The sequence below is a fragment of the Vigna angularis genome, chromosome 3 (genome assembly GCF_016808095.1).
Source record: "Vigna angularis cultivar LongXiaoDou No.4 chromosome 3, ASM1680809v1, whole genome shotgun sequence".
In the NCBI taxonomy this organism is placed as follows: Eukaryota; Viridiplantae; Streptophyta; class Magnoliopsida; order Fabales; family Fabaceae; genus Vigna; species Vigna angularis.
This window is the reverse complement of record NC_068972.1, coordinates 21,045,406-21,069,679: the sequence shown is the minus strand read 5'-3', so window position 1 is coordinate 21,069,679 and position 24,274 is coordinate 21,045,406. Positions and strand designations below refer to the sequence as shown.

The 24,274-nt window shown below is 34.3% G+C and overlaps 3 protein-coding genes across 11 annotated transcripts; all 3 read left to right on the top strand.

Annotated features, from left to right (window-relative positions):
- Positions 1-2,009: 2,009 nt before the first annotated feature.
- Positions 2,010-8,989, top strand: LOC108326496 (probable galacturonosyltransferase 6). 4 transcript variants are annotated; one of them, XM_017560029.2, is made up of 9 exons: positions 2,010-2,145; positions 2,248-2,383; positions 2,520-2,554; positions 3,061-3,102; positions 3,215-3,362; positions 3,473-3,755; positions 4,173-4,530; positions 5,728-6,243; positions 7,889-8,989. In XM_017560029.2, the coding sequence occupies exons 2-9, from the start codon at positions 2,272-2,274 to the stop codon at positions 8,150-8,152; spliced, it is 1,758 nt and encodes a 585-aa protein (XP_017415518.1). In that variant the 5' UTR covers positions 2,010-2,145; positions 2,248-2,271; the 3' UTR covers positions 8,153-8,989. The 4 variants fall into 4 exon arrangements, with proteins under 4 accessions (XP_017415518.1, XP_017415517.1, XP_052730331.1 ...); XM_017560028.2 differs by having other exon boundaries at positions 2,245-2,383; XM_052874371.1 differs by having other exon boundaries at positions 2,010-2,383; positions 5,734-6,243.
- Positions 8,990-9,371: 382 nt separating this feature from the next.
- LOC108325118 (photosystem II reaction center W protein, chloroplastic) lies at positions 9,372-10,203 on the top strand. Its single transcript, XM_017558129.2, has 2 exons — positions 9,372-9,566; positions 9,803-10,203. The coding sequence occupies exons 1-2, from the start codon at positions 9,479-9,481 to the stop codon at positions 10,114-10,116; spliced, it is 402 nt and encodes a 133-aa protein (XP_017413618.1). The 5' UTR covers positions 9,372-9,478; the 3' UTR covers positions 10,117-10,203.
- A 1,619-nt stretch (positions 10,204-11,822) lies between these two features.
- On the top strand, positions 11,823-17,273 carry LOC108326338 (glutathione reductase, chloroplastic). 6 transcript variants are annotated; one of them, XM_017559788.2, is made up of 12 exons: positions 11,824-12,236; positions 12,949-13,174; positions 13,287-13,565; positions 13,648-13,824; positions 14,297-14,350; positions 14,425-14,573; positions 15,727-15,790; positions 15,898-16,068; positions 16,159-16,296; positions 16,650-16,741; positions 16,847-16,937; positions 17,021-17,273. In XM_017559788.2, the coding sequence occupies exons 1-10, from the start codon at positions 11,899-11,901 to the stop codon at positions 16,686-16,688; spliced, it is 1,635 nt and encodes a 544-aa protein (XP_017415277.1). In that variant the 5' UTR covers positions 11,824-11,898; the 3' UTR covers positions 16,689-16,741; positions 16,847-16,937; positions 17,021-17,273. The 6 variants fall into 6 exon arrangements, with proteins under 6 accessions (XP_052730575.1, XP_017415277.1, XP_017415279.1 ...); XM_017559790.2 differs by lacking the exon at positions 16,847-16,937; XM_017559787.2 differs by lacking the exon at positions 16,847-16,937 and having other exon boundaries at positions 16,969-17,273.
- Positions 17,274-24,274: the final 7,001 nt, after the last annotated feature.

Sequence of the window (24,274 nt, the reverse complement as noted above, 5' to 3'; positions counted from 1 at the left end):
TTGTTGAACCATTGCTGCCCGACTCTAGACAAAGACAAAGTTGATGAACAAGACACCCTGTTAACTTTCCTGGGTGGTGAATGGGACACCCTGCTGTCTGGAGCATTTCAAAGGTCAACTTCTCGGCCTCCAAGGCTTGAATCGTTCGGCCTAACACCGGCCACATCTTATCGGCCTCAACATCTCGGCCTCCAAAGGCCTCAACTATTCGGCCTTGAAAAGGTCTCAACACCTCGGCCTTCAAAGGCCTCAGCTTCTCGGCCTCCAAAGGCCTCAACCGTTCGACCTTCAAAAGGTCTCAACTCGGCGTCCAAAGGCCTCAGTCGTTTGGCCTCCAAAGGCTTCAACATTTCGGCCTCCGCAGCCTCAACCTTTCGGCCACTACTTGGCCTTAACTTGGCCTTCGTACGGCCTCACCCGCTCGACCTTTAAAGGCCTTAACTTGGCCTTCAAAAGGCCTTAACATCTCGGCCTCCAAAGGCCTCAACCGTTCGGCCTTCAAAAGGCCTCAACTTGGCCTCCAAAGGCCTCAACCTTTCGGCCTCCGCGGCCTCAACCATTCGGCCACTGCTTGGCCTCAACTTGGCCTAGTATGGCCTCGCCCGCTCGGCCGTAAAAGGCGTTAACTTGGCCTCCAAAAGGCCTCAACATCTCCACCTCCAAAGGCCTCAACATTTCAGTCGTTCGACCTTCAAAAGGTCTCAACCTCTCGGCCTTCCGTGCCCTCAACCTCTCGACCTCCCGTGGCCTCAACCTCTTGACCTCCAGTGGCCTCAACCTCTTGGCCTCCAATGGCCTCAACCTCTCAGCATCCCAGGGCCTCAATCGTTCAACCTTGAAAGGCCTTAGTTTCTCGGCTTCCAAAGGCCTCCAACTCCTCCGCCTCCAAAGGACTCAGCTTCTCGGCCTCTAAAGGCCTCAACTTCTCGGCCTCCAAAGGCCTCAGCTTCTCGGCCTCCAAAGGCCTCAGCTTCTCGGCCTCCAAAGGCCTCAACTTCTCAGCCTCCAAAAGCCTCAAATTCTCGGCCTCCAACGACCTCAAATTCTCGGCCTCCAATGGCCTGAACCGCTCGGCCATCTCGGCCTATAGAGGCCTCGACCAACCGGCCCTCAAAAAGGTCTCAACTTCTCGGCCGTCCATGACATCACAATTACTTAGCCAAGTTTGGCAATCAACCATTCGACCCCGGTCATTCGATTACAGCCACCTGTCCTTAGTCATCCGGTCACAACCTAACCTCAACTTTTCAGCCCTAGTGACTTGGTCATGAGTGGCCTCAAGTACTTTATCAAAGTTGGCATTAAGCATTTTGTCATTTGGCCTCACAACTGTTCTTCTTCAAATGGAATTCCAGCCAACCCCACCGTCAGTAAGCAACAACGGATCTCCACGATTTGTTACCTGATTTTGCCTCTCATCCACTCAAACAAGCAGAAGGGACTCATATACGAAAGCAAAGTAGAGAACTCGTCCTTTTTAGGAAAGTCATACAAAACCCCTTCGCATAATTAACATCATGCTCGGGCTTGGGGGGCTGATGTATCGTACGGTACACTTGGAATGCCTTTGACAGGTACCCGCCTGTCTAGCTCGGAGGAGGAGGGAGAATGAATAACTTGGAACATGGGAAGATCAAGGTGGTCGTCCGACCTTCAACGAATCCGTCTACTCCTCAACGTGTTCGTCCAGTCATCAAGAATCGCCCGGTCTCGAAACCATCTCGAAATGTTTTAAGGGGTCTTCAACGTTCGTCCAGCTCCCAATGGTAGCCTGCTTGGAGCAAAGTCCGCTCGGTCTTCATCTTATCGTGTGTTGAACAATGTTCGTCCGTCCAGTCTCTAGCATCCACCCCGTCTTCAATACAATTAGGAGTGTTTTACTAGTATCAAACCAAACCGGACCGAGAACATATTAATTATTTTAAAAATTAAACTATTATGAATTTATTCTTCTAAAAACATAAATGGTTGTTTGGAAGCTTTTGTATATATAAATAATAATTTTCGCAGTCAATTATACTTGACTTTGCTCGTTCTCACCGACTGTCACTCACAGGTAGCCGTGTCGGAACTATAACCACGGTCAAAGCTAAGCTTCTGCTTCTTTTTTCTCTATCTCGCTGACACTAACTATCATCGGAAACGGTAAGTGAAACCCTACGTGCGTGTTTCTTCGGGTTGAAACATCATATCCTCTCCAAGATCTGAATCTACGCAATGTAATGTAACGCACTACTTCTCCAGTAGGATCCAGAAGAACCAAACTCATCAATGAGCAAAATCCGTCGCTGCCAGAGGATTTTCATCCTCTCTCTTCTCTCTCTCTCCGTCGTCGCTCCCCTCGTCTTCGTCTCTCACCGCCTCAACCTTCTCACTCCTCTCGGTAAGTTCAATTCCTCTATCTTTCTCTCTCATCACGTGCTTCTTTGCTACTTGTTATTTTGCAATGTCGTTTTGCTTTCACCATTTTTTGTGACTCTTTCGATTGATTCTGCGCCTTTATGTTGCCGTCATTTCAGGAAGAAGAGAGTTTCTCGAAGAGTTATATCGCGCTGTAAGACTCCGGATTCCTGTTTTTTTTTTTGAAATCTGTTTCTAGCTCTTCTTGCTTTTGGTTGCCACGAAAGAGTTTGAGCCGGAGGATATGTTGCTTGCCTTGGTTTTTAGTACTGGATTTTAAAATGTAGTGTCGGTGAGTGGAGTTGTCAACGGAATTTCTCTCACTTTCCCGGAATTTAGTAGCGGAGAATCGTATTACTTCGGATTTGTTTGTTTTAAGTGGAGGAAACATTTGTGTTCCTTTCAAAGCAGCTAGTTGAACTATACCAGCTTTTATGCTCCGCTTTGGAACTTGAATTTATTTTAGGATAAAACTTAGATGCAGTTTGATACGTGCTACTGGTGTATTTTTCCAGTTAGAACTATAGTTTTATATCTGTTTTTTGTGTCATCAAGGTTTTTCATTCTCGATGTAAAACTTCAATTTTGATTTAATAACAATACCAAACACCTATGGATTGTTTTAAACGATCTTTGTTTATTAATTTATTTTTGTTGTAGGCATACAGGACGGATACTTTGAAGTTAAATGCTGTAGAACAGGTAATAAGAGTTTTGATAATGAATTTTCCTCATTGCGTTAAGTACTTGTTTTCTTTTCCGAGTGAATTGACATATAATACTTTTAAATTTTCTGCCTGTTTTTGAGTTTCAGGAAGATGCTGAAGAATTAGATGAACCAAATCAAGTTGTTTATACGGAAAAAGATTTTGTTTCAACAATTGGTTACGATTCAGAAAACAATCATGATTCTAACGAATCTAGAAATGCGGGATACAGAGGCGCCACTTTGGAAATAAATGGTTGGTATATATGAGTTTATGTTTTATTATTTAATTTTGGGCTTGCATATTGCCACTTAAGTGATAAAGTATATGGGTCTGTCTGAAATTTGTACTATTGTCGAGTTCAGGTTTCAATCAACACGGAAAAGAACACCAGGGAACTCAGCAGAATGATTTATCCTTCACGTCTCAAGGTAGGAATATACATGATTCACAGAGACTGTTAGAGAAGAATATTGAAGTAACAACCAAGAAGGTTCAAGAGATTAAGAATCAACTTAATTTAGCCAAGGCATACTTGAAAATTGCACCACCAAGCAGCAATTTGCGCTTGAGAGATTTGGAGCGGCTATCAAGAGAGATGGAATTAGTAGTTGGTGAAGCCACCCAGGATTCAGATCTGTCAATGAGGTAAAATTTCCCATGTAAGTCTATGCTTGCATCTAGAACTTTCAAGTGAAAACTGCTAATGTTTTGATCCTTGAAGAGAGTAAATATGAAACTTGAATTTGTCCCACAATCACTATGGTTAATTGCTAATTTTTTGAACTGAATACAGCAACAACAAAAGCCTTATTCCGCTAGGTGAGATCAGTTACATAGATCACAGTGTCACTGGTTTGATTAAAGATCAAATCATCAAATCTGAAATGAGTTATCTTTGATCCATGTTTGTATATTGATGGGTTTTACGTTGTTTGTGAATAGCCTAACGCACTCATTTACCTGGGTTTAGGATTGGCTATAACACATTCATTTTTTGTTTGATAAGAATTGTTAACAAAATTTGACAATTTTTTTCAATCTGAAAACAAGTGAAGTTCACAGTGCTTTGCAGAAAATGAGACACATGGAAGCTTCACTGTCTAAAGTCTACCGTGCTTTTCCTGACTGTTCTAATATGGCTGCCAAGCTCAATACAATGAAGCGTCAGGTTGAAGAGCAAGTCCGTTCTCAGCGACATCAAGCAACATATCTTGTACATCTTGCTGCAAGGACTGCTCCAAAAGGCATTCATTGTCTTTCTATGCAGTTGACTGCAGAGTACTTTGCATTGAGGCCAGAGGAGAGAAAACTTCCAAATGAAAATAATATTCATCGCACAGAACTTTATCATTATGCTGTCTTCTCTGACAATGTTCTGGCATGTGCAGCAGTTGTTAACTCTACTATCTCATCTGCCAAGGTAAAATAACTTACTTTTTTTTTGGATTAACTTTTATCTTGTTTTTTCTTTCAACACAGATACTCTCTAATATTTTTTGAGCTAATGTTTCTGTTGTGACTCCAATGTAAGTGCTGAAAAAGCTGAAAAAGAAAAAGAGATACTAACTCATACTAATAAGTTTAGCTGTCACGTTATTTCAAAGTAGACAAGTCCCTAGTGGTTAGTGGTTGCTTTGGTGGTTGATGACTTGATGTTCCTCTCTCCAATATTACTCGAAAATGCTTGTTTGACATTTGAGAGGGTGAAAATAGGAACTTGCGGGAAGAACCTGATCTATCATTATAATCCCTCCCCCTAACCTTGGGGAGTTAATTACAGGACAAATTGTACACAATGTTATTTGAAGTTGACCCTGACTACTTGAAAATTAGAATAGTTATTCTAGTTGCAGCTTTCAATGTTACAGAACTTATTTCAGAATCAAGAAGCCAAATCAGCAAATACCTAAGATGATTTATGATCTATCTCAATGTAGTTTGTTAGAAAATAAAATTCTCCTTTCACTTTCTTTCTACAGTATGTCGCCTTTCATTATTTAATTGGGTTGATATATATATTCCAAAAGAAAATTATTGTTAGTCACTCCCTGATAAACAGTCATTTCCAGTTAGTGGGAGCTCGTTTTACCTCGTCAGATTTCTCAGCATCTGTATTAAAGTGTCTAAATAAGTTTTTTTTCTCAGAAGAATGTTGTCTCTCTGCATCAATTCATGTCACTTTATCTTGTAAAGTTGTGGATTCATTATAATTTAGTTGCAGTTAAAAGTATGCTAACTTAACATATCTTTATATTAGTTTCTAAAGTACTTAGAAAATATTATAAAATCAATTAATCATCTAATTAAGAAAGCAATATTAGGAGTTGTTTTCCTGATTTTTCAATATTTCACGTTTTGTTTCCTTATTTAGTTTGGTTTGTTAATGGGCTGGTTTTGTACTAGTAATACAAGTACCTGGCCGATTTATTAGTATAAATAGGAGTATGAGATGAAGGTACTGCAACAAATTATAGATTATCAACAATATACTTTGTGTTATCATTTGCTTTTTTTTCTCTTCTCTCATTACTCCATAAACATACTATTTTTAATAGTTCTCATTAAGTGTGTATATATATTGTGGTTAGAAAGCTTGACAATGAACTCCAAATTGCAGGAACAGGGGAAACTTGTTTTCCATGTATTGACCAAATCACTCAACTTACCAGCAATCTCAATGTGGTTCTTGATAAATCCTCCTGGGAAAGCTACAGTCCACGTACAGAGCATAGACAACTTTGAATGGTTGTCCAAGGACAATTCCTTCCTGGAAAGTAACTCCAGCGATCCAAGATACACCTCTGAATTGAACTACCTACGTTTCTATCTTCCGGACATTTTTCCTGCTCTAAATAGGGTTGTGCTCTTTGATCATGATGTGGTGGTACAACAAGATCTCAGTGCACTGTGGAATATGGATATGAAGGGAAACGTAATTGGAGCAGTTGGAACTTGTCAAGAAGGAAAAATCCCATTTCATAGGATTGACATGTTCTTAAACTTTTCAGATCCATTAATTGGAAAGAGGTTTGATATCAATGCTTGCACATGGGCATTTGGGATGAATTTGTTTGATTTGCAACAGTGGAGGAGACACAATTTAACTGCTGTCTATCACAATTATTTGCGAATGGTACGATTAAAAAATGTCTTTATTTAGTTTTGTGCACTTCAATATTTTACACTAAAGGTGGTCATGGATTGGATTTTTCAAAATCTAGTCTAGATCCAATCTAGATCTAGTAAAATAGATTGGATCTATAATCCAGATCCATTTTAACTAGATCAACTACATATGATTTTTTTCGGTCTAATTTAAATTGGATTAAATCTAGATTAATCCACTTTGTCAATTAGATTAAATCATGTAAGATCAATCTAATACACTTGACTATAAGGCCTATTAAGACTTGGGCGGGACTAACTCAATTTGACGTGAACCCAAGCTGATTCATGTTGACCTAGGTTTGGCTCGACTTGGGTTTGAGCCTAATCATCTTCACCTTTATATTGGGTCAATTAATCTTGATTCTTCGGTTTGGGCTGATTGAGCTTGACCTACGGTCATGACCGATTCAGTTTGACCTTTGACCGAGGCCAACATGGCTTGCTTTTTTGTCTTAGGCCAACTTAACTTGACTTTTGGTGTGGACGAACTCATCTCAATTTTCGGCCTATATTGACTTGGCTTGACCTTCGACCTTGTTCTACTACGCTCAATTCTTTTGTCCAGACCAACTCATCTCGATTCTTCGACTCGACTGATTCGACTCAATCTTGGGTTTTTTATGACTCGACTCCACCCTTTGGCCCAAGCCAACTTGCCTGGACCTTCAGTCTAGGCAGACTCAATTTGACCTTCGAACCAGACTAACTCTCCCCAATCTTCGACTTGGTAGACATGCCTCAACCTTTGACTTGGGTTGACTCATCTTGACCTTTAGCCCGAGCTAATTTGACTTCACTTCCTAGGTCAACTTGGCTCGACCTTTGACCGGGATGACTCGAATCTACCTAGGCCGATTTGGCTTGACCTTTGTCTTAGGCTAACTTGACTCAACTTTCAGCTTGGGCTAACTCCTCAACCTTGGATTGAGCTGACGTGGCTAAACCTTTATCTCAACTTAGAACCCCCTTGATTTTGAAAATCCAAAATATGATCCAATCTAAATTCAATTAAGTGGATTGGACTTAATACAAAAGTATGGATTTGAATCGGAAAAAATCCATTTAAATAGACTTGAAGTAATATGGATTTGGATTATTATGGATTGGATTTCACAATTTGGATCTTTTGTCCACCCTTATTTTACCCCAACCAAATTTCTCCGATGTAAATTTCATTAGATTTTCGGTTAGACTCTTGACATTAACGAGGTAATGGTAATTTGAAGAACAATGTTTGGCATCCAAGTTCTTGAACCTCAATTGTATTGATCATCACTTGCGATTGTCTTTTTCGCATTTTAGCATCCTTAACGAAGTAGTTTGAGTTTTGATTCTGAATTACCTGAATCGGATGCTATTATCAGGCAAAGATTTGATATCACCAAGGCATTTTTTAGATTTGTATTCAAAATTGGCGTTTTCTTCTTGTATCTAATTTTGGTGGTTGAATCATAATGGGGAGTACGTCTCATCATTCAAATTACTGTTTTAGATGGAGCACAAATGTTAATTTGTTTGAGCAACTTTTCATTTCTTTCCCCGATGTTGTTTGAAAATAAAATTATAATGGAATAATTGTCTTATGTATTTGTCTGGGATAATGTTTGCAGGGGTTGTCGAGCGTTGGAAGTCTACCTTTAGGCTGGCTCACTTTCTATAACAAGACAGAGTTGTTGAATAGACAGTGGCATATTCTTGGCCTTGGTTATAGTTCAGATGTCGATCGAAATGAGATTGAGCGGGCTGCCGTTATACACTATGATGGTCTTAGGAAGCCGTGGTTGGATATTGCCATGGGCAGATACAAAAGTTTTTGGACCAAATATGTGAATTATGACAACCATTTTTTGCAACGGTGCAATCTCCAGGCATAGTTCAAAATTTAAAGTTCCCTCGACCCGATTTGAGTGGGCTTCGGTTGTTGACAGGCTCACGGATTGCTTCACGTTATTATTTCTTCAATTCTTCTTTAGAGTTTTCCACATCTCTGACCACCCCAAATTTCCTTGCATTTATTTCTGGAACTTTGGCAAATTATAGTCAAGATGAAGATTCAGTAGCTGCTTGCAGATGCAATTGGTTGTATATATAAATATTTAGTGTCTCTTAATTTATACCGACATTCTCTGCTATTCGGTGTGTATTTGGTTGGGCGACACAAGGCCTGAATGTGATTCATGTTGAAGCAACTCATACTTGCTTTCCTGTTAGAAGAGATTTTAATGTGAATTTGGAGCAAATGTGGGTCTTGCCCAGTTCCATGATGCATCGACTGGGAGCTGGTTTATTTACTTAGAAGAACACAATTGCAAATTGGGATGACGGCTGTGTTTTGAATTGTTCCGTGCGGATGATTTGATCTCTAGTCTTTACAAAGTGGAAAGGAGTGACGTCTTCATAGTGTTTATGATGGTTTTTTTTTTCTCATTCTCTTTCCTATGGTGTGGCTATGAAATATCAGAAGTTATATTGGTCACGAGGGTATTACTAGGAAGGTTTGGAAATCATAATGGACGAAAGGCAGCAGGCCTATTATTAGTAATTGAAGTTACATTTTGAGTGATTTGTTTGAAATGCTGATTTTTTTTTTTTATATTTCATTTTCATGTGGCTGTGTAACGGTCCCTCTAGTTTTGTAATCCTGGGAAATTTTTCCGAGGGCAATGTTAATTATACTTTTTTAATATATTTTAGACATATTTTCATCATTATCTGAAATTTATTAGTAATATATTATACAACAATGTGTGAGAATTGTGCTCTGTCTGTAAAAATCTGATTTTCTCTATGAATTTTTAAGTTATCGCTATCGAAATTAACAAATTTATTATATATAAATAGTTGTTATTGGATGATAATTACTGCTTGATCATTTTTCTCTTATTAAATAATTAGTTCAATTAACAAAAAAAAAGTTTGTTCCAACTTCCTAAAATCAGCTTAGATGAATGAGGAGAAAGTTGATCATCAAATGGATTAATTGACACATGGCTGGAAATGATTGGATTGCTGAAGATAAGGATATCTAACAAGGGGCCACGAATCTATCCATGTTTTGTGGTGTATAGGACTCTCTTTGGATCGGTGATATTAACTTGAACATTAGGTTTGGTACTAAGCTGGTACCCTTACTCTTTACAGCCAGATCATACTCTACCACTTCAGTTCCACACTCTGATCATTCGTAGTTACTGAAAAAAATGGCAACCATCTCCGCTGCTACCACCACCCCCTCGATCACATGTCTTGTGCAAAAGCGGCCTCTTGGGGTCTCATCTTCTGTTCTTGGTTTGTCTTTTCTCATCCTAATTTGCCATTGTAAATAACGACTTTAAGCTCTTTCATGTCTGATTTCTTCAACATGCCATGCAACCAGAAAGTAAATAAGTAAAGCTTGAGAGTTTTGGTTATCTTATCTGGATGGATGAGAATTTTAAGATACATGTTTTAATTGATTGTTTGGTTTAGAATAATGATTTCTGATGCAGCAACCCTTTTCTTAAGCATTAAATTATTTTATGTAGGATTGCCAACAATGGGTAAGGTGGGAAGAGTGAGGTGCTCCATGGAGGAAAAACCTTCTGTAAAGGAAGCAAGCAGCTCAAGCATGGTGATGGGAGCATCTTTGATGGCAGCCACCTGTGCTGCAGTCATGTCAGGCCCAGCCATGGCCTTGGTGGATGAGAGACTAAGCACTGAAGGAACCGGGCTTCCCTTTGGGCTTAGCAACAACCTTCTTGGTTGGATCCTGTTGGGTGTCTTTGCTCTTGTATGGGCTCTCTTCTTTGTCTACACTTCAACTCTTGAGGAGGATGAAGAGTCGGGATTGTCCCTTTAAATTCTGGATTCATCTTCTGTTGTGTTAAAACAAACTTGTGTGCTTAATTTCTTCTCCTTTCTTTCAACTTCAACACAATCTTCACCACTCCTACTTCTTTCTGTTGTCTGTTCAATTCTTCACACACTAAATAACATGAACAGCTACTCCACGGTGGAAGTGTAAAGTGGACGAGTAGAAGAAGAAGCATTTGTGGCGCTTAAAGAATCAATTTAAGAAATGCTAGAACCAATGTTTTCAATTAATTTTCCAAATCGCAATTAACCAAGAACCAAATTGCAATAACTACACCTATTACTTATATTTCTTTCGACCATAGAGTGCAGATCTGGTTAATTGTAATAATTTAAAATAAAATTATACAACTACGATAGGTTTATCTAGCTTTGGCAACATTAAATAGCGTATCTGATCCATCATCTAAATTGCAGAAGTTATTTATCTGCCCATTTTATTTATCTTTTTACCAAAGTGGTTTTATCAGTCTAAAGAATCAACCTTGAGTATTTCCATATTAATACTTTCACAATATTTTTTTTATAATATTTTAATATTATTTACGGGGTTCAAAATTATTTTATGATCAATAATAATAATTATAAATATCAATGTAAATTCATCCCAGAATGATACATATTCATATTTTGATTATGGGTATGTTCGAAATAAATAAGGTTTAAGTTTGAGTAGAGAATCTTAAGATGGGTAGACCTGAACAAGAAGAAAAAGTTCCTGGTCTTGGGTTAACTTCTCTATTGCAAAGGAGACAATTTAGGCTCTACAAATAGGAACTTCGTTGCAACAATCAACGTTGTCGAGGGAGAAGCTGTAGGAGTAGAAAAATTAAAAAAATGTTAATGCTCTTATTGTTGAAAACTTTTTTGTCTTAGAAATGGAATAAAGTGGTTCTTTGATATGAAATATTATTCTCCTTCCTCAAGTGCTACACAGTTGTATCAACATTGCAGATTTTTATTTTGATATGAACTTCACTATCCTATAATCTAAAATTATAACTATTTTAAAAAATCAAAATAATATAAATTTAAATACATTAAATATATAAAAAAAGTTTAAAATATAAAAAACAAACTTATATAATAAGGACCAGACATTTATGTTCTGTATAAATGAATGTTTTTCACATAAATTGTGCTATTTCTCTTATTTTTTACTTTGATGGTGTAGTTCATTATTATTGTTATTTTAATTTAGAATTCATTCAATTTCATGTCTTTATTTAACAGATGACTTATTAGTACATTAACATTTTTTTTATTCGAAATATTTTATTTATAGGCTGATTGCATTAGTTGATTGATAGGCAATTGAAACACTTTGAATATTTAGGACACTTATTTTATTTTATTGATTTTTAATTAAAAATAATCACTTTATTTTTAATCTATTTCATGTTTTTAAAGAAAGCTAAAGTTTAATACACTTATTAACCCTTATACATATGACATTTTTTAAAAATCTTTTCTTAAAAATAATTCTTACTACTTATAAATTAAATTATAATATAGTATTTTAAATATGATATTTGTTTGGAAGAAAAAAGAAATACTATCTTCTTATTTTCCTTTTTGAATCTTTTGTATTGGCATATACTTATATTATTTTATGGAATATATTTGATGATTCTAAAATTACATAATTAGGGTTTTCTATTTTAGAAGTGAAAAGGAGTATAAAGCTATATTGCGACAAGTAAATTTGCATTAGCAAGCAAAAGGAGTCCACAAAGAGAGAAGTGAAAAAAACAGAAATACAAAAGCAATGGCAACTTCGCTCTCTTTTTCGCCATCGCTCTCTCTCAACACTCTCTTCTTCAACAAAACGCTTCCATTTCCTCGCTCTTCTTTACTCCGCCGCCCTTTCTCCAAATCCCTAATTCCAATTTTCACGCGCCGCTGCACCTTCGCCGTGCGCGCCCAATCTCAAAACGGAGCTGATGCTGTCGCCGTCCACTACGACTTTGACCTCTTCACCATCGGCGCAGGAAGCGGCGGCGTCCGAGCCGCTCGCTTCGCCGCGAATAACGGTGCTTCTGTTGCTATCTGCGAGCTCCCTTTCTCCACCGTCGCTTCCGAAACCACTGGAGGCGTCGGCGGAACGTGAGTTTCTCGTTTTCCCTCTGTTTTTACATTTGCGATTTGTTAAACTAGGGTTTCTTGTTGTGGAGGACAGGGAATAGTGGATTTCAGGCTAACAGGCTCTTTTGACAAGTCACACAGTGTTAAATATGTAATTGCTTTTTTGATGCAACGTAATGAAAATATTTAAATACTGGTATTACTGTAATTCCTTTCCGTCCTTAAATTACAATAGATTTAAAATGTTTAGTGTAGGTATTAAAAAAAATTTAATATGGATACTAATTTTCTTTTTGGAAGTACAAAATAGTAATTAATCAATTATAGATAATAAAAAATAAAAAAGAGTTAAGCTTTTCTCATATTACTTTCATAATCTCATCTGTAGAAGTTCTATCTATATCTATTAGCTTCTTCAAAACTTTATTTAAAGTGTTGCATACAGCTAGTTTTAACCAATTGGAGAAACTTAGTTCATTTTTTTAAATATACAATTGCAATTTATCCAAACCGGCTTATTTTCTTTACGATATCACAATAATGACTGAGCCTTAAACTCAACTGGTGGTGGTTTTTGTATGAATAAGTGTTTACAACTTAGCTATTTCAATTAATTATCCCTCTATTATGGCCTTCTCACTGTGTTCATTGATTGTGCTATTCAGTTTTTGTTCCTTTGTAAAAGAATTCAAATGCTTATTTTTTATGTTTCCTTTTTGTCTTCTCCTTGTAGCTGTGTAATACGGGGATGCGTGCCAAAGAAGTTGCTTGTTTATGCATCAAAATTTTCTCATGAGTTTGAAGAAAGTCATGGTTTTGGCTGGAGTTATGACAGTGAGCCCAAGCATGATTGGAGTAGTTTGATAGCTAATAAAAATGCTGAGTTGCAGCGTCTTACTGGCATCTACAAGAATATCTTGAACAATGCTGGGGTCAAGCTGATCGAAGGGCATGGAAAGGTAGGATAATGCTATGGTTTGGTTTTGAAGTTCTTTATAGCTTTCTATATATTAATCAATGAATGAAGATTTTGTTTTTATTTTATGGTAATGTTGCTTTTGGAATCCGCAGATTATAGATGCTCACACGGTTGACGTTAATGGTAAGCAATATTCAGCCAAACACATTTTAGTTGCCGCTGGAGGTCGTCCCTTCATTCCTGATATTCCTGGGAAGGAATACGCAATAGATTCAGATATTGCCCTTGATTTACCATCACAACCTGGGAAAATAGCTATTGTTGGCGGTGGTTACATTGCCTTGGAGTTTGCTGGTATCTTCAATGGTTTGAAAAGCGACGTTCATCTCTTTATACGGAAAAAGAAGGTTCTGAGGGGATTTGATGAAGAGGTATGCACTCATGAATGATATATAATTGGAGAATTGGTACTGCGTAGTAAACTGTCCTATTCAAATTGTGAACTGTCTGCAGATTAGAGATTTTATTGGAGAACAAATATCTCTGAGAGGTATTGAAATCCATCCTGAGGAGTCTCCCCAAGCTATTACGAAGTCAGCTGATGGTTCATTCACTTTAAAAACCAACAAAGGTACAATGAATGGTTTCTCACATATTATGTTTGCTACTGGACGAAGACCTAATACTAAGGTATTATTTCCAGTTGTATAGTTTTACTTTTTAGTAGCTACCTGTTTGAAATTTACATACGTGCCTATATTTTTTAGCTTAGAAAATGATTTAGAGGCAAGGAGTTTGATTGACCTTACCTATATTAACAACTTACATCATTAAATATATCAATAGAAACAAGTGTTTAACTATTGTTTTAGTTCGTTATGTGGCAATATTTTCCCTAAGTTATGTGCTTAATTTTCTTTGAATGATTCTATGCTGATGCTTCATGCTAATTTCTGTCTTTATTGAAGTTCAAAGGTCTGGAACTTTTGAACTATGGTGTATTTTCTCTTGTTCCATAGTTGGCCTAGTTTCCTTAATAGTTGAGTTACATGTTTCAAATTTTAATATTTAAATTTTTACTTTGCAAGCATCTTATTTTTACACATTGAACAGAAAGAGACAAAAACATAGAGAATATGTATGAACTTTGATTTCACTGCAGAACATAGGGCTGGAGTCTGCTGGTGTGAAACTAGCTAAAGATGGAGCAATAGAGGTAATTTAAGCTTTATCATTGGTTCTATTTGGTGTATATTGATATGATCTTGGTCTCACACTTCTTCATTCCAGGTTGATGAATACTCTCAAACATCAGTTCCTTCAATCTGGGCAGTTGGAGATGTTACAAACAGAATAAATCTGACCCCAGTTGCTTTGATGGAGGCAGGGGCATTAGTTAAAACACTGTTTCAGGATAGCCCAACAAAACCTGATTATAGGTATTATATACGTAATGCATCATGTTTAGTTATAGGTTTTTATTTGCATTTTGCTGGAGGTCACATGGATTTTTAAACAAAATATCATTGATTATAAATTGGTAAAAGAACTGATAGAGTGTAAAAGTAGTCCTGTGACAATAACGGTTGCTTATAAAGTTTGTGTAAAATATAGCTTGACTTTTTGTATTATTACTATTCCTTCATACCTATAAAATATAATTTTTCCATTTATTGCAATTCAATCCTGGATAATCATTTTAACTGCTTGTTTTTATTGTTAAAAACACAATGAAATATCCTGGTCGCTGGACTTCAGAAAACATTTATTTGAGATGTCAAATGTGCCAATTATATAATATAATTATTAACCTTAAACATATGCTAAAAGATAGAATCCATATTCTAATATTTTTAATCTTCATGAATTGCTCATACATTTTGAGACACCAGTGTTAGGATTAAGAAATTCATATATAACCTTCAATGTTGACTTAGTGGCTGGTCTGGGACTCAGTTATATCCTCAAATGGCATCACTATTTACAGAGAATATCATTATACAAATCCAACTGTTGAATCATCGGTATCTCTATTCTGCCAATCTTGCACACCCAATGATTACAATTTTGAAATATTTTTATTTGTTTGAAAGCTTGTTCATAAATCTTTGATGATTAAAGAAGTAATAGACAATGTATCTCAATTCACATTTGTGATGGAATTAATGAAACTATTTGTTAAAAGGTCAAATTACTTGGAATTCCGTTACCTTATTTGCAAATATTGAGAACAGAGCTGAGTAGTTCAGCAAAGGTGAAGAAACGAAAATCTTTATTGTATTTCAAACAGTTTGAAATTTTAGTTCCTGGCTTAGTTCCTATTTGTTGGGACCCAACCAAATAGAATTTCACCCAATAGTTAATAATAGAGAAACGGTTGAAAAAAATGCCAAACAGTGTCTTGCTAGTAAATCTTCTGTTCAATCATTCATTAGTGCATACGTAATGCTCTAGCTTTTCGTTGCCATAATGTGTTTCATCATTCCTAAACGTGCAGGTAATATCGGAAGCTAATCTTGGTAACTTGTACACACTATGTTTTAGTAAATTCATAGCTTACCAACTGATTCTGTTACTTTCCTCTTTATCTAGAGCTGTTCCTGCCGCTGTATTTTCTCAACCACCAATTGGACAAGTTGGTCTTACTGAAGAACAGGTGAGAGAATTATGCAGTGTCTGATTCTCATACATGCAAATGGTCTTGTGCATATTTTAATCGGTTGTGCAGATTAATGTTTTATGACGTTTTTTGTGATTTTCCAGGCTTTACAACAGTATGGAGATATTGACATCTTCACTGCAGATTTTAGGCCACTGAAATCTACTCTCTCTGGGCTTCCTGACCGGGTGTTTATGAAAGTAGTAGTCTCTGCAAAAACAAATGAAGTTTTGGGTCTGCATATGTGTGGAGAAGATGCTCCTGAAATTATACAGGTTTTTAGAGTTGCTACTGCTGCTCTGTATTGCCTTGTTAACGATACGTGAAATTTCAATTCACTTGATATGCATTCGCTTGATGCCCAGGGGTTTGCAATTGCTATTAAAGCTGGCTTAACCAAGGCTGACTTTGATGCCACAGTAGGCGTTCACCCAAGTGCAGCTGAGGAATTTGTTACCATGAGGACTCCTACTAGGAGGATTCGAAAGAGTCAATCATCTGAGGTAAGTCGATGACTCTTAGCTTGTCTTCCATTGATTTCTTGTCTAGAATTTTGGTCAACAAAATGAATGCCTTGGTGATTTAAGTGGTAATGAATAATACATCAATTATAGATTTTTGGAACTGAAGGCCACTACATTTATTGAAAAATAACAATAAAACAGAGCTGCGGCTGCCCTATTTGTTTTCTCTGACTGGCTATCGAAGGTCTGGCAATGTGATTTTCATTTGGGCTTTAAAGTCTGTAATTTTCAATACTAATGATGCATTCTTCTAAAAATTTTGAATTGGTAGTTTTGCAACTTTCTATAATATAATGTTGCGAATGAGTAATGGTTGTTCCGTTTAATACCAGGGAAAGTCGGGTTCTGTAAAAGCTGCAGCAGGAGTTTAACTATATTGCTCTGCTTAATTGTTATACTCGAAGAAACCAGTCGGTGCCTCAAGGTATCAATGAATTTCTGTTTGCTGAAAGAATACATATTTTTTCGTAGGGACTTGCTGCGTTAAATTTCTTAATGGTGAGTTTGGACTTCAATATTTTAATTTCAGTGGATATTAGTATCTTGTTCGTGCAGTGGTGCCATATGACACGTGGACAAGTAAAATTACGAAATGATATGTACTTTCAGTAACTGACTGGGTTAGTTGTCTATTTTCTGATTCTTAACCAGATTGGTTATCACTGAAATTATCGTGATTGTCAAATTGTTGGACGAAATTCAGGACGATCTTCAGCGACTGAGTTTTCAGCACAGTGCATGGAATGTTAAAGTGACCCCGGAGAAGGCGAGTGAAGTTTTCGTTGCCATTTTATTTAATTATTTTCATTTTTCTTTCGCCAGTCCTTTCATGTACAAAAATAATAGGAAAATCCTTGTGGGAGTTTGATTTAAAATAGTCTTTTTGTATCGAATTTGTAGTGGGAATCAAGACAAAAGTCAATGGTCATAATGAATAATGGTTTTCTTTTGTAATATACATGGCGTTATTCACTGGAAAATTTATCCATTCTTGTGGACTAATGATAGGACGAGCGGAGTTAGGCTTAAGAAATAAAATTTAGTGGTCAAATTATATGAGAGTTATGAATGTTATAATATGTTTATTGGTTAAAGGATTTATAGGATGCGTTTAGGATAACTGTAATTTGCTGATTAGATAAATAAAAGGCTAGCTTGGGGATAGCCACCCAATTCTTCTTGCAACCCTGTCCAGACTTTGACACCCATGGATTCATCTCATCTCAATAACGTCTGTCTCCTCATGCTAAATATATTAATAAAGATTAAAACATTTTATACTATTTTGTTTCTTTCTAAGTTGGTTGTTCTCGGGCTAGAAAAATATGGAAAGGAAAAATGAAGCATATCCAGAATAACTACATAACCATGCCTACAAGTATTTATTCTTTTGGTCAGTAGCATTAATTGATGAAAGCCGCATATGTCGTTTTCATAATGATAGAAAAAGAAAAACACAGGATCAATATGCGGTCTAACTTTTTTTCATCTCTCTCTCTTTCTATATATATATATATATATATAATTTTTTTAATTTATGTTTTTACATTTTTTTTATTCAACTGAATTTTTATTTTTTTTAAGTAGAATGAGTGTGATTTTTTTTTCATTAAATCAATTTAATGCAGTGAGATATTAGGTGTCACAATGAATACTAGATTATTTTCTATCTCTATAATTTTATTTATAACTTTTTTTTGTAATTTTTTTTTCACCTTCAATCTTTTATCATTTTATTTATTTATTATGTACTTGTATGTTTTTGTTGTTTGGTATGGACTTGTATCATTTTTTACATTGTTGATGAACATATGACTTTGTGAATATATATATATATATAAAATTATGTTGATATGTGATTTGGTTATTGAGAGAATTTTAAAGAGAAATTTTATGTTTTGGTGATTGTTTAATGCATGCTTGACATATGAAATTTCATAAATGAGATATCTTGATATATTATTAATCATTCAACTCATATAGAGATGAACGAGGTAGGGGAGAGAATGGTGGGAGGTTATATTTTTGATTTTAGGTGTGAAAGATTAACATCGTGCGTACTAGGATAATAACTCTTATGTTTATGATTATGTAGAGTATAAATACTACTACGAATGCACATATATAATGAGATCTTATGTTAAAGCATGTATATTGATAATTGAGTCTAAATTCAAGTGTATATATGTTTTTGTGAGTTTCTAATACTTTATAAATATTTATCTAGTATTTGATATGATTAAATGAGCTAATTAAAGTACCTGAAAACACTAGAAGGGGGTTGAATAGTATTAATGAAAACTTTTTGCAACCCTTTTGATATAGCACGTAATCGAGTTCTTGAAATCTTCTTTTAAATAATCGTATGCTCGATTTAATAGGATTTTTCAATAATTGTTTTTAGTGTGCTATTCAGAATATATATATTGCAACATTTTGTGAAGAACTTCCTTTATGAAATAAATCGTTTAGTTTGGAAGATTCTTGTATTTAGAAATAAAGCACAACTGCAGGTTTTTACAAGATTATCGTTTTAAGTAAGAGAAGATATAATTGCACAAGAGATTTGATACTAGTTCACTTTAATTGAGCTATGTCTAGTCTCCTCTGCAGAGGGTTCCACTATAATCTTCACCCGATTACAAATGAGTATTAGCATTACTCCTGGTATACTCAGCAACCTTGCCGAGATTTTCTTTAAGTATTCATACCAATTTTGGTACTCAACAACCTTGTTAAGATTCCTTAACTCAAACAGAGTTCAGTTAACGATTGCTTACAAGTAGTTCAGACTATATCTCTCACAGAGAGGATTTGATTACAATACAAAACAGTTTAAATACTTTCATGTGTTTTCTCTCTTCTCTTTTACAATCGTAAGCAATATGACTATGTAGCTTGAGAGTATTTCTTTCTCTTTTTCTCTTCTTTTATCTTTTCTTCAGCTTAGATGTACTCTTTTTCTTGAGTTCTTTCTCCTCTCTTTTTCAGGTTGAGTATGTCGTTGTAAGTTTTTCTTTTCTTATGCTCTCTTATTATTCTCTTGATTTTGTTTTTGAGAGATCTTTTATTTATAGGCTTCATGGTTATATGTTTGTGAGACTGAGTTTGTAGTTTAAAGTCTTGATACTTGTGTTTTCTCTTTCTTCTTTTTACAGCAGTCGTTGCGTAAGTCAATTTTGTTAGAGCATACGTGCTTTTTCAGTCCTTTGCTTGAAGTAGGTTGTACGATCTTTTTAGACTTTGCTTCAAGTGATGAACATTTTGTGAATATCTTCTTTGTCTCTAACGTTCACTTTTTTATATTTGATCTATAGCACCATGGATGCTTGTAGTATAGCTTATCTACAAAATTAGAGTAAACTGTGCATGCAACATATATGTCTTTTCTTATCACTTTTGTTGTTTTTGAACGTTGAATATTTAATGTTTGCTCGAAACAACAAAGTGCTTTTTGATTTTCTACAATTGGGTAACATTTTTTGATTAAGTGTTTTTCTCTAAGGATACCAAGCATAGATATATACTTCATCATAAGATGAGATATTTGTTAAACTCATGGCATCGTTTAGTCAAGTAAACACTTCTTTGGCTTTTATATCTTTTTAGATAGATATCGTTTAGCTTGCTTAAGCTTTCTTACACATTTTAATCATTAAGTTTTTTTAATATATTTTGTCAGAGACATTGTCTCGATCTATTTTGTTTTCGAGAGAGGTTGTATACATGTTCAAAGTATTACCATCATTGAGCGTTTAACTTAATCTCTCTTGGACACTTTTAGGCAGAACATCATTAAGTCATGCGTCTGAGTGTTTTAACATAGATGCTTTTCTATTTCCTATGACCTAAGTGTTTACCTAAGTTTTCTATGTTTTCTATGTTTGGGATTCAAGCTCTAAGTCTTGTGTTTTCATCTTAAGTTGTTTTCTGTTTATTATCCCGTTTTAATGTTATTTCATTAAACTTCAAAACATTAAAGTTTTTGGGCACATAGACGATTTTATCTTTAACACTAATAATGTTTTCTTTTGAACACTAACTTATCATGTTGTCACTTTTGTTGTCTTTTGTGTATTGTTTATTTTTTTTACGATGATCATGTTATTGACATGAGCATATGAGGGATAGATGTTGAAGCATCTTTGATGGAAAACGATGACATTGTAAAGTTTTTTTTTGGTTGTCTTATGGTTATATTTAGTTATTTTAGATATATATTATTATAGTTATTTTGAAGGATTATTTTTGTTAAACATGAAATTTCGCATCAAACTTTTTATGATGGGACACCTCAACAAAATGAAACATCATCATATTTTCAATTTAGCAAGAGCTTTATGCTTTCAAGCAAACTTACCTATTAAGTTTTTGGGTAAATATGCTTTTACAATTGAATATTTGTAGAAAAATGTATTTTTTATGGATTATATGTTCATAAATAAAGGATGAAAGTTGTATGATTTGTAGAATGGAGAACATTTTATTTCAAAGGATGTGTCTTCATCAAAACATTATAAGGACCTGAAAAATATTAAGTATAATAGTAGACTAAGTGCTAGAGCTTAGTAAAAACTACAAAGTATGAGTGAGGTGCTAGGTGTAGTTACATATAGTAAATACTTTGTGTAATTGCACGAAGTTAAGATATTTTGATGATGACAAAAATAAGTTCAAGAACGTAAACATACAAAAGATATTGGAAGACTTGTGATTTAGTAGGTTTGAAAATTAAACTTTTGTAATACGTCTTGTCATGAACAAAATTGTGTGTAGGAGTTAGTTTAAAGAGTCACAAAGCAGCCTTGCACAAGATCACTCAGGAAAGCTTTAAATAATTTAAAAAATATCTTTGATAATCAATTAACTATAGTGGTAATCGATTATTCAAATGAATTTTGATTTCCTAGAAAAGTCTCTATGATAATCGATTATCACCTTCTGGTAATTAATTATCACATTAGAAAAAAGTATTTTGAAAAATTTCTATGATAATCGATTATCTCTTGAAATAATTGATTATGAGCGACAATTACGACTTGACTCTTCAGTTTCTTGACTTAATTCTTAAAAGAGAGAGTCTATATATTTTTCCTAAACCTAGTTTCTAAAATAAATTTTCTTTTAGAAGTTTAAAGCTGAGACTGCGAAAGAAACTCTTTGTGTTTGTCAAAAAAGACTTTGTAAGACCTAATGTTGGTAGAGCAATAACTTTCACTAAGTGTGTTCTTGAGTGTTGCTATAGTTACTAGAAAAAATTGTTCATTTTTTGTGTAACTCAAAGGAGATATTTCATTTCTTGTGTGATTCAAGAAAGATGTTGTTTATCTCTTAGTGTCTTCAAAAGAGATTACAAGAAAAAAAACTCATTATCTATAACAAAAATTCGTAGGTAACGCAAAAAATTCGTAAGTAATATTATGTTACTTATAAATTACCTACAGATAAAAATGTATAGATAAAATAATCGTAACAACCGTTACCACAAATTTATCCGTAAGTAAATTATCTACGGAAAAATCCATAGATAACTACATATAAACACATAATTTGTAACTAATTATTTACATATAAATTTGTAGGTAATTATTTATGAATAAATTCATATATAATTAGTTACGAATACATAATTATTTATAGATAAATCCATAATTAACGTGGTCAGTTTATATATAATGTTTCACTAGTAAGGTCATTACAAACATAATAAATAGCATCAAGTAATTAACATCAAATATTCTTTAACTAAATTTAACTCTCTCGTAAAACCAAACATTATAAAATCAAACTATATTAGATAAACAAAATCCAACCTTATGAAAAAGTTACTAATGTAACATAGTCTAATCTCTAACAATATTTAAACAAAAGTTTCTAACACAGTAACAATAATGATTAAAGTTCCTGTAAGTACAAAATAATTAATGTTGTTCTTCATCTTCTTTCTACTCTTCATTTCAAAATCTTTTATCATCTTCTTCATCATGATCAAAAGCAACAAAAATAAAATAAAATAAAAGCAATACAGTAGAGGGAAAACGCCTTTTAGAATTACAAACCTCCCTAACCTGAATATTGGAAAAATATTGGTTTCCAACTATATCTTTGTTGGATTCTTCGTAGGTTTATCAACCCATCCTTGAGACAACACTCGATGATTACGCACTAATTTTTCATCTCGAATGACTGAGTAAAACTCTGTGCAAGAGTAAATTGCAAAAGTTAAGCAACAATCGTCTATACTACAATGTGAACTAAATGGACATCATGCAACATCTAATTTGAACATCTCTCTCAAATTCCTGGAAATATATGCTAATGTAATCATGCAAAGAAAGCACAAGAAAAAAATATGGGAAAACATACATAGATCAAGCACGTGAAACCTTCAATTCATTAATGGTCAAAGTGCAAATTACAAAATAAGGGGTTGCTTATGTTTTACTTACCTATGGATCGTATCTTTAGAAAAATTTCCACTATAGCACCCCAATATTACATATGGAAAATCGGTAGATAATTTTTTTACTATGACCTAAAAAAAATTCATATAACTCAAATTTTCATATCCGTTGAGAAAATTGGTATATAACACTACTTTACTTACAAATTCAAATCTAAATCTGTATATAATAATTTGTAGTTAAACTATATCTTCTTCGGGAATGCAAGTTATAATTTATTTTAGTAATTTGTTAATCCTCTTTAGAGGTTAACAATTGGATATTGTGTAAATCTCACTTTCCTATACTCTTTATTTTTTTTGTTATTATTTAAGGAATCATTTTTAATTATGAAGTCACTTTATAAAAAAGTAAAAAAAAAATAAAAGCATAATTTTATTAAAAAAATCAATTCAATTCCCTTCTTTATTTTATCCTAACGCAATTATTCAGTTGGGTGATTCTAACACACATTTATAATTTTAAGACAAATGTATTACATACAATATTATTAAAAAAGAAAATAATAACTAGTAGCCCTGCTTGTCAAGTTGTTCCTACAAGGATAATTTAATTAATCTTTATACTCCGTGGGTTGTTGTTTAGGCAATGAGTGAAAAATTAACTTTTATTTTAATATTACATCAAATGTATTTTTAGTCCTTTTAATTACAGAGTCACTTGGTAACAAGGTCGTCTCTTTAAATTAATAATTAACATGTTCTTAAATTGAATGTATCTTATAGAAACTTTTTTTAGAGTTAAATAAATAAAAATAGATTAATATCTTGAAGCATTTAATTTTATAGTATAAAATTGATAATTATATATGTAAGAACCTAGAAAATAGAGTATTAGAGTTGATAGATATTTAAAATAATGAGACCAAGTATTTTAAATATTAAAATAATTCAATAATATAAATAGAAATTCATAAACTCGTCTCATTATCTAAAACACGTACCACATCTCTAGAACTCTTTCTCTAAGTTCCATTTTTCTTCTTTCTACGATTTCTTACTCCTTGATCAATTGTTTGACGATCAGAAAAATCCTAAGAGATCACAACAATATATTCTCCATCATCATCCGATCAGTTTCCTTTCTAGAACAAATAATTTTCTACTCATTTTCTTAAATTTGTAGTTTAGATGCAGGCGACAAAAGTTTCTCGCATGTGTCGTTCATCCTCCTTTCTAGTTCTTTATTGATCAAAGCTCCTAAGGACTCACTTTGATCAAAATTCGATGATTTGTATGTGTTCCTAGGATTCCTTGGACTCGAAGCAAGGGTAGAGCATTGCGTAGAGCTTGGTAGATATTCTGATAAGGTAAGGGAAGCTAGTGTTTTCTTTTAATTGAATTATTAAGTATGAAATGATATTTGGTAGTATATGAAATTAATGCATGTTGTTTTTTATGTTAAAAATTGATTGTTATTGTATTACGTATTTTGGAATGATGCTACTTGGTTGAATGATGTTGGTGTATTTTTATGATTTGTTTGGATTTGAG

What these genes read in the sequence shown, in the direction of transcription:
- LOC108326496 (XM_017560029.2), top strand. Translation starts at nt 2,272, where the DNA reads ATGAGCAAAATCCGTCGCTGCCAGAGGATTTTCATCCTCTCTCTTCTC. An exon ending in TCGAAGAGTTATATCGCGCT is followed by an intron (nt 2,555 to 3,060) that starts GTAAGACTCCGG and finishes TTTTTGTTGTAG; the next exon opens with GCATACAGGACGGATACTTT. An exon ending in ATCACAATTATTTGCGAATG is followed by an intron (nt 6,244 to 7,888) that starts GTACGATTAAAA and finishes TAATGTTTGCAG; the next exon opens with GGGTTGTCGAGCGTTGGAAG.
- LOC108325118 (XM_017558129.2), top strand. Translation starts at nt 9,479, where the DNA reads ATGGCAACCATCTCCGCTGCTACCACCACCCCCTCGATCACATGTCTT. An exon ending in GGTCTCATCTTCTGTTCTTG is followed by an intron (nt 9,567 to 9,802) that starts GTTTGTCTTTTC and finishes TATTTTATGTAG; the next exon opens with GATTGCCAACAATGGGTAAG.
- LOC108326338 (XM_017559790.2), top strand. Translation starts at nt 11,899, where the DNA reads ATGGCAACTTCGCTCTCTTTTTCGCCATCGCTCTCTCTCAACACTCTC. An exon ending in CCAACAAAACCTGATTATAG is followed by an intron (nt 14,574 to 15,726) that starts GTATTATATACG and finishes CTCTTTATCTAG; the next exon opens with AGCTGTTCCTGCCGCTGTAT. An exon ending in GAAAGAGTCAATCATCTGAG is followed by an intron (nt 16,297 to 16,649) that starts GTAAGTCGATGA and finishes GTTTAATACCAG; the next exon opens with GGAAAGTCGGGTTCTGTAAA.